This window comes from Haplochromis burtoni, unplaced genomic scaffold, assembly GCF_018398535.1.
Source record: "Haplochromis burtoni strain Fernald_Lab_line unplaced genomic scaffold, NCSU_Asbu1 Contig_9, whole genome shotgun sequence".
Classification (NCBI taxonomy): domain Eukaryota; kingdom Metazoa; phylum Chordata; class Actinopteri; order Cichliformes; family Cichlidae; genus Haplochromis; species Haplochromis burtoni.
In genome coordinates this window covers 1,985,507-1,995,293 of record NW_024582370.1, presented here as the reverse complement: position 1 = coordinate 1,995,293, position 9,787 = coordinate 1,985,507, and the positions used below count along the sequence as shown (strand labels likewise).

General features: G+C 38.8%; 1 protein-coding gene across 1 annotated transcript; it reads right to left on the bottom strand.

Annotated features, from left to right (window-relative positions):
* Positions 1-71: 71 nt before the first annotated feature.
* On the bottom strand, positions 72-9,384 carry senp1 (SUMO specific peptidase 1). Its single transcript, XM_005914735.3, has 18 exons — positions 8,664-9,384; positions 8,419-8,477; positions 8,138-8,325; positions 7,980-8,055; positions 6,980-7,172; positions 6,683-6,827; positions 6,469-6,587; positions 5,856-6,139; positions 5,677-5,740; positions 5,439-5,477; positions 5,266-5,350; positions 5,028-5,168; positions 4,517-4,648; positions 4,009-4,212; positions 2,685-2,764; positions 2,490-2,574; positions 1,859-1,954; positions 72-1,768 (listed from the first exon to the last, which is right to left on the bottom strand). The coding sequence occupies exons 1-18, from the start codon at positions 8,795-8,797 to the stop codon at positions 1,706-1,708; spliced, it is 2,187 nt and encodes a 728-aa protein (XP_005914797.1). The 5' UTR covers positions 8,798-9,384; the 3' UTR covers positions 72-1,705.
* Between the last annotated feature and the right edge of the window lie 403 nt (positions 9,385-9,787).

Genomic DNA, 9,787 nt, shown 5'->3' with positions numbered 1-9,787 from the left:
TATAAATAACTTTGCTTTTTTTTTTTTTTTTTTTAAACTTTAAGTTTTCAAGATTCAGCTAAAGAAATGTGAACAAATGATGTATTTTAGCAACAGGCTGCTGGTAGCAGTTTAAAATGGGTTCTTTGATGTTACATGCAGACATGCCAATGGTTCATACTTTGGGCTGAGAGGCTTTTCTATGCTTGAATTATTCAGTCACTGTAAGTGGCTTAAACAAACATTCCTTTGAAATGGTCAGAGGAGCCAATGCCCCCCCACCAAAAAAACTTTGAAAGACCTTCAGAATGATAGAACTGCTCAAGAGCACTTTGAAAACATCCCTCTCCTTAGAAGTAAAATATAAAGAAATCTGTGGCGGCTCAACACCAAAGACAAGTTCATGCTTTACCTCGTGTCTTTGAAACCACAAATTAGTTTGAGTTCATGTGAAAGTATTTGGAGAAAAAAGCCACAATACATGAGAATTTATTTCTAAAACAGACTTGAGTCTAGATAAAATAGATAGGAAATACATTCTTAAAAAAAGTATTTTACATTGTTTGCTGTATATGTTTTAAGTATATACAAAGTTCAAAATATACTGAATATACCAAAAGGTTGTTGAACAAAAGAACACCGAAATACATAAAATAGACTTTTAACCTTATTTTACACCATGGATAAACAAATGACAGACCTTTTACCGTACTCTTACGGTGTAATTGTTTGGTTACACCTGCAAACCAGCATCAAGGAGAAACAATGTTTTTTTCACTCTAAATCATACTCTGAGGTTATGTCACATTAATTTCTCAGCTTTACTGAATGTCATAAAGAACTGAGTGGCATTGTATCAATTTACCTGCAACAATGAGGTAATTACCTATTTTAATATTAACTTCACCTTATAACATCAAAATTCTCGTCCAAACACAGACTAAAGTAAAATCCACACATAAGCTGCAACTCTGAACTTTGTAGACATTACAGCAAAGCTGTATGCAGTAACACAAAAGTCCAAGTCAGACCTCCAAATGTCTTTAAGCCCCTGACAGAAAACCAGTGTATCAGCAGGTAACTGGAGAATGTGTAGCAAACCAATAGGTGTCAAATATCCTACATGCTTTACCCAGGCAGGCCTGCCTGAAACAAACTAAGCACTTTTAATATCAACACGATGTGTGTAATCTCATGTGTGCCACCAGATTGTCCCACCATTGTGTGGCGTTGTCATGTGTGAAGATCAGGGGGGGGAAAAGAGACTTTGGCATTTGGGAATGTAATCTACTTTTAAAACACTTTTTTTTTTTACTTCTACTGATAACACAATACATGTTAATCAATGAGTGATCAATGACAACTGATTGTGGCACAAAAACATGTAATGAACATTCCACCTCAGAGTATGATTTGCACAAGTGTAATTTCATAAACAGTTCTGACTGGACCGTACAAATGAAAGCGTTCGAGCTGCTGTCTGACACATACACAAAAAAAACTGTAGAAGAAGTTGGAGGCAGTGATTTGTTGCTCCAGCAACATCCTTTCAGCTACTTTTAGCCGAGGATGGAAATCGCTGAGCTGGTTCCTGATCAGATGAGCTGGTGTGAAAGTTGTTCCCAGAATTCAAGTCTCCCATCTGCGAGTCCTTTCCTGGGGAGTAAAACTCAACCACCATCAAGATGTGAGGCAACTGTACAACTTCACAATTGTCATCCTCACATCACAACAGCTTGTGGTTTACAATCTCCCAAACGATCCTTTTTCTGAAATATGGCATATGTTTCTGTCAAAAACAAAAGAGGAAAGACATTTTTAAGCCTTCATTATGACTGCTTACTGAAAAGATACTCTCATTGATGCTGTTTGAAGTTACCTGCGTGAAAGTGATTGGTTTGTCTTTGGTAATGTAATCTGCATATTTGCATGTGAACATTCCACAGTCGCTACCATTCATTTGCTGAGGGATCTCCTAAGAACAGGAAAAGAAAGAAGACAAGTTTGCATCTGCAAATCAAACCTTGATTAACCTACAGTGCAAAATGACATCTGACACTTTGACAAATTATCTATAAAATGTCTTGACAGTAAAAGCTGCTGAGAAACTAATTTGAAAATTCAGAAAACAAAAAGTCACAAACGTAAGAAACTGGATCTTTAAACATTTCAATCATCCACGCTCCAATAACATGGCTTTCGTATCTTGTGGAGGCTTACAAAAGCAGCAGAACATTGTATACTTAAAATCTCAGACTGGACTACTAACATTTGTCACTATTTTGAAACCATTTGTTACCAGAAACCTAGTGAGGGCTTTACAAAAAAACCAAAAGAACTTTATAGATCTACAGCTATCCGATTCAACTGCAGAACATAGTGTCTTATAGAAAAGAGAAACAAGTAAAATTCCAAATAAATAAAATGATACTGTAATGAAATCCCATCTAAAATTCCTGAAACCATGTGATTTGAACACTTGTCACAACAACCTTGTCTGTAGAACTTACATTGCGTGTTTTGCTGTGCAGAATCCAGCCTGAGGTATCCAGTTCTTTGCCTTTTTTGTCCTTACTTTCCTGTTGCAGGTATTCACTGGAAAACAAAATTGAAGTGCAAAAGTGCAAAACTCAGTGAGTTATATTTACCTCTCAAAACACAGACCCCATTTAAACAAATATTGCACATCTGCTACAGAAACTTACAACAATATTTCACATGCTTTATCGTTGTTTCCTCCCATAGAATCAAAGTACATGATGGACTTCTTGCGGAAATCCACCACCTGAAAAAAAACAAAATGCTAAATAAAATCCCAAAATATTTATATCCACATTTTAACTGACCCTTAAAACAACAATAAATTCAATAATTTTATTACACGACAGAACAGTATTATTAAGAATGCAATGGTTATTGTAATCACACTGATCCTACTGTTTCCAGTTTAAGTCCAACATTATGAAGTTTCATTATTTACTTTATCGTAAAATAATGGAAATAAAGCTGAAAGCAAAATCAAAGTCTCCATGAGTGCTTCCAAAATGGGTTTTTCCCCGATGTGTGATTCAAACTTGATTTGAGAGGCACTTGTAATTTCAATGTACAAAAACGCTAAGATACTAACAGAAGATGCATTTCTGTTGCTGTGCCTAAATTACTGACTAAAGACAGCATAAATCTACTATTGGTTTTTGGTTTTCAAAGGAAGTGTATGCAAAAATACTATATTAAATTATACTATACTTTATTTATTGAGGGCAGGGCCAAGAGTTTTGCTCCCATAGACTTCTACTGGGGATTTGCCTGAATAGACGTGAGCTCAGATGGGATAGGGCTTTTGCCATAGTGGCTCCCAAATTGTGGAATTTGTTGCCGTTTCACATTAGACAAGCCTCTTCCCAATTTCTAGATCTGCTTTTAAGACCCCACCTCTTCTGTTGTCATTTTAATTGTATTCATTTTTTCAATATATTTAATTTCTAATTTTGTTGCTATGTCTAGCACTTTGGTCAGTGGTTACTATTTTAGCGTCTCTCGCAGCTTCCAGAATTCACTCACCAACCACTCGGGTAATAAAGATTTTTCCCCTCACGACATCACATCACATCCATTATGCCCAACAACTTTCAAACAATCAGGCAAAAAATCTGGACCAAATGTCTTTTCTGAAAAGGTGCGTCTTCCATATTGGCTTCACATTTGAGACTCAGAGCCTATGTACATTTTTATACTGTGTATTATTACACAGTTAGGTCCAATAATCAAGGTGTATTTATTTGTAAAACGTTGGCTCAAAGTGAAGACTTTTAGCTTTAGATAATTCAGAAAAACCAAAACACCATTGAGGAACTACAGCCATTTTTAAACATGGTTCCCTGTGCTGTCAAAGCTTATAATCATCATATAGCATTGACATAACATGTTATGTCAGTGTTATACATATATGTATAACACTGACAAAGCAGGCCTGTTTATGCTCGTCCTTAAACCTTTAGATTACTTTCTACAACAGCCATTGGGACTTACAGAAAGGCACCAGTGCACCCCCAAGTGGACAGGAACCAACAAGATGTCTTTAGAAAAGATGTCCATCTTTTTGGTCCAGCGGCGGACAGCAGAATAGCCACTGCTGCGCAGCTTGGGATAGAAAAAAGTATTGAACGTATTGACTGTTGGCATGTTGGAATCCTTGCTGCGCTCAACCAGCAGGTTCATGTAGAAGTTGATCACCTGGGAAATTAAAGAGAGACAGTTTAGATCAAGTGGACATGTGCACTCGTTTAGTTGTGGATCATAAATCTAATCGTGTACTGTTTTTTGTTTTAAATAGAAGATGTAGAGAAACAGATAATTTCTTTTTCTGTACATCTTCTGAGGTTCTCCCCCTGGCAAACTAGGGGAGGTAGGCGGTATACTCATCAAGGCAGGACTTACACTGTTCTTCATCCATGTAGCCACATTGGAGCTGTGTTTCTTAATTGTGACAATAAGATCTCTATTTTCCCCCTTCATTTCTAATACAACATTTACGCACCTCATCATTGAGCCAGTTGAGGTTGCTCAGGGTTTGCAGGTCTTTACGTGTAAGGCTGAGACCAAAACCTTCACTTAACACTTCATGAGGATTGCCCCCTCGCAGCACCCTGTTCACTTCAGCCTCCATTTCCTTAAGAGGAAGAATGAGACAGTATACATGTATAACACCATGAAATAGTACTTACATTTTTATATATTTTTTATATTAGTCTGACAATATGCAAGGACAGTAATTAAAAGTAAAAGTCCCTTCATGTTCTTAATCAGAATATTACTGATAAATGAGATTAAATGAGGAACCTTAACAAAACCAACAGAGAGCACTTAATTTTCAAAAGATTGTAGAAGAAATCTCTGCACATCTATCATCAAAATGTAGTTGCAGTTTTACTTTTTAAAAGATAAATACTAGTTAGAAAACATACTTCCCTGTGACAGTCTGTTGTGGTCACTCATTTCAATAAATATATAATGAGCTATGCAAGTACATTAGGGTACAATTTCCATACCTCTGTAAGTTCAGGGAATTCTGGTTTCTCTTCCAAAGACGTCTCTTCTTTTATGATAGGACTCAAAGGAAGCTCTTTCTCCAAAGGAACTCGAACACAGACTTCGACATCTGGGCTACGCTGCTCCTCGTCAGACAGGCGCTGAGAACCAGAAATTACAAAGCAAATTAGCACAAAAGGAAAAATAATGAACATGCCAAATCTTAACCCAATAAGGTTTTGTGAGCTGACCACTCACCTGCTGCAGCAACTGAGCAGCCAGAGCTTCTTGCTCTTCTATCTGTCTCCGTCTTTCCCTCGCCCGGGAGTCATACATACTTGTCCTACAGGAAGAATTTAAAAAAGGAAAAAAAGTCTTTTTTGCACTATTCAAATGTCGTGTAAATTAAATAAATTATTTAGTACACTTACAATTCTTTGATCCATAACTCCGCTTGGAAACATGGCACACTGTTAAGACAAATGTATCGTGATGAGATGTGTGTAAACCTTGGTTGTGCTGAAATCTACCTAAACACTTAATACACATACACATTTATAAACAAAATAAGAAAACAACTTGAAATGTTTGGCTATATATGCCTCTGTTTGTATTATGTTTAACCAAGTTACACTTCAAATAGCAAGCCTGACCAAAAGAAATACTAACCTCGAGCTGTCTTGTTTTTTACTTTTTTGCTCATCTACAATAATTACAGAGTCGCCATCATGAGCTGTAAGAAAAGGGCAAGAATAAGACCCATGAACAACCACCAAGTAACGTTTAATTCACTTACAATAATATGTTCCACGCTCTCCCCATTTCCATCAAGTACTCCGTATGATTACCTGATGACTGTGTGTCCTGAGAAGAGTTATCCTGCAGAGCTGATGGAGAAGGAGTCGATATGAGAGTAGCTCCTCTGCTGGAACTGAGGTCCCTGTCCAGGGACCATGTCTGGATCTCTGGCTTGCTGGGGCCCCCCAGTGGACTGGGAAGGTTGCTGGAGCACTGGCTAGAGACTCCCCTGGGGCTGGCGGGACTGCTGGGCCCCTCTGAAGTTCCTCCTGCTGCTGACCCAGTTGGAGAAGAGAACTGCAGCAGTCTGCGGCTGGTGGTCAGGAAGCTGGTGCTAATGGGACAATGACAAGTAGAATGGTACAATAAGTGACTGGTCTGGAAACAACATGATTACAACAACAGGATAAAGTGGGGTAGGCTGTTCTGATCCCCACATACCATAGCTACATGATAATGTGCACACCAGGAAAAACAGAAGATCCCCTTTGAAGTCTCTGGCTCAATGCACATGAAAGCCATGTCATTCCATGCTACGCAAAATAAGAAGATATGAAAACTATCTTTCATGCTTCTCTCACGCCCCCCACCCCCCAAAAAAACAAAATTATATCTCATTACACATTTTTTGTAACAGGAACATGGCATTGATTCAATACGTACAAATCTCTGTGAGACCTCACAATAGTGTGTGAGCTGCCATTGTGAAGATAAGACGACTGACCACCAGAGACCATAGTAAGAAGCTGCCTGTAGACCTCCTTCTCCTCCTCTCGAACAGACTGTTAAACAAAGAAAAACCCCAGTATGAACAGACAGACATGCAACAAATAGATATGAAGGAATCACACAGTTCATTACTGCTTTCATAAATAACCTCCTGTGCTGTGCAGCGGGGCCTGGTCTTGGGTAAGCAGCCTGATGAGGTACTGTGTGTTGGGCTCTGCACCACTTTGATGGGAAAGGTCTTCTCATACATGCTGGTGCAAGAGCTGCTTGTTGCACCTACTCCACTAAACGAACTGCAGACAAAATTTTGGATTTACAAAAAAAATTATAATAATGATTGAATATTGCTTACATGTCACAATAATAAATAATTTAACAAGCAGCAACTGCTGAAAAAGAATTTTCTGTCAGACACACACAAAAGATGTAAGGAATACAAGAATACCTTTGAGTTCCATGCGTTCGGAGACTTAAAGGCCTGCCCAGCCTTGGAGAATGCTGCCATTTAGGGGTGATGGAGGGTGGCAAATTAACCGAATGCCCGTTTGTTTTTGGCACCTCACGATGCACAGGACTCATGCACACTTGTCGCCTACAAACTTTTGATCCCGTATTTGACTTCTCATTACGCAACCACTCTGAAATACAGGAAGAAAGTACAGTAAGAGTTATAGTCCAGACAGGTTTTGAAACCTTAAATGCAGATCGCATATCATGACTTACACCTGATATATGCTTCAGTGCAAAATCTACTCCATAACCTATTAAGTAACCTGATGTGCATCTTCCAAGAAACCCAACTACATGTCGGGTCAATGTAGCCCGCAATTATTGTGACTGGCCTATTCATCACCATCGAAGCCTAAATCAGCCCTTAATACTGCAATACATTCTAATACTTCTATATTTTATTATGTAACAAGGCCTGTTGTATTGTTGCTATCAAAAAATTATTCGCAATGCTGCTGAAACTAATGTCACTGTGTCACCGTCCAACTACTCTGGACCTAACGTACCTGAGATTGATGACAAATTAGTGTTTATGCAATTAAGTAGTACAAGAGCAGAACTGGGGTATGAAAATCACAAAGCCCATACAGTCTGATACAGTACATTTGCTAAAATATTTCCAATTAAAGACTGTAGAGTAAGAAGGTATTACAAACAACAAAATATAAAGGTTGTTAGACAATTTAAAAGACATACTTGGAAGCTGAAAGCTCTTACAACAGCACTGTCCTGGAAAACACTGTAATTCAACTGGTGCCACAACATCCAAAACCCAGTGAATGTTTTAAAACCTTTTAGTTTTAATCATAGTTACTTGGAGTGGACAGGCATTCCCAGAGGGTGGAATTCTGGAAAAATGCTGCATATGCCCATCTCTGTTCAGCTCAGTTTTGTTAATACAACAACTTTTGAAAAGTTTAAAATGTTAAGCTTACCAGATTTTGACGTTTTCCACTCCAAAGTTGTTGAGGGAGCAGCAAATGTCTCATTCTGAGAATTCCTGTCAAGGATCTAAATCCGAACACATACAAGTTAAATAAGATTCACGTGTGCCAACAGTCTTTACAGGGACACCCATAAATCTGCACCATACCAGCCTCCCTGTCCAAATTGCTGATGATGTTGAGGGGCGCGGATGAGGTTCTCCAGGTGGCAAACCAGGGGAGGTAGTCAGCATATTCCTCAAGGCAGGACTTACATTGTTCTTCATCCATGCAGCCACATTGGAGCTGTGATTCTTAACCCCTTCAGCTGCATTCTTGACTGAGTCGATAAGATCCCCTGTAGAAATTTCAAACATACAGAAAACAATGTGTGCCTATACTCTCCACAATTACATTCACAACATACATAACAAAGTGAGTTTCTACTTACCCATTCGTGATTTCTTTATCACCAAACCATCTTGGTCGATGTTATGGCCATCTTCCAAACTTAAAGAAAAACAGACGGTATCCTGTTAACAACACGCTACCTCGTTTTTGTCAAACTTAAGATAACGGCTAAATGGATAGCGAGCTAAAACACTGCGGTCACACAAACACTGCACTCATAGTTCTGTCTGGGTTTAAGCTTCTTGGCATTGATTACCAAGGGAGTTCAGATATATCTGCTCGTACCATTCAAAGGGTCTTTTCCTCCTCATCTGACCATCTCTTGGTGTGCGTTGAGCATGTGGGTGTTCGGCAGCTGGTACACCATTGCGAAGACTGGCAACGCTCGTTTCTATCCATTCGCAGATTTTATTCAACATGGCTCAAAAGTTTTGGAAATAACGGCGCTAGTTTCAAGACAAATCGCTGTCACTGATTTCAGTCAGCCTTAGTGTCAATGTAGTCAAACCCAATTAAGCTAATGTGCTTTTTTTCGACCGGGCAAAGTTAGCCGAGACTGCTTCAAACACCAACACTCCTAACAAATGCCATTTTATCACCACACGAACACTCGCAAAACCGCCTGATATTTAGCTTACAATTAGCTAGCTAGCTACCTAACTAGCAAACTAGGCTAACTACCCTGCTAGCTAACGTTGTTAGCTACACGGCTAATTTATGAAAGTATGTTTAAATTACGACGGGAATGCGATAAGTCGCAACCGACGCGTTCAGGAAAACGAAAATCATGTTGGGTTACACCCTAACTCATTTATATATCCTTAACGTGACAATAAATTGTAAATAAACTCGTTGAAGAATAACATCTCCCGCTTCTTCCTCATTCAAAACCACAACATGGCTGAACCGAGCGTCTGACCATCGTACATTGTGATTGGGTGATTGGAGGTTGTAAATTCCAGTGTACCTAAGGCTAACTGGTCGATTGCAGAATGGTGGGACGCCTTAGGGCTCTGGTTTAACGGAGGGTCTTTGACGTTTAGTCCTACGTCACAGCCGTAGGACTCGACTTGTGGATACAATCAAAGCGCACTAAATCCTGTGTATTTCTTTTACTGATCAATTGCCTTTGACCTCGATGGAAAAAGCAATGAGGTCAAGGACAATGGTGAATGACAGTTATTTCGTTATCCATAATTTCCCTGTACATGTACAAAGATAATAAAGGGCTATTCTGTTCTATTCTTATGGGGAAAAAAATGCACTTACGGAACTGTTCTTATCCCAAGTGGATGAAATGCCATAATTTCACACGTTTCTTTCTTTTTTTTAATCTTAAATTAAAGTGTTGCCAGATGCTATTTTTGAAAGTTCTGCAACACACAATAAACCAATTTGTTCCATGAGAG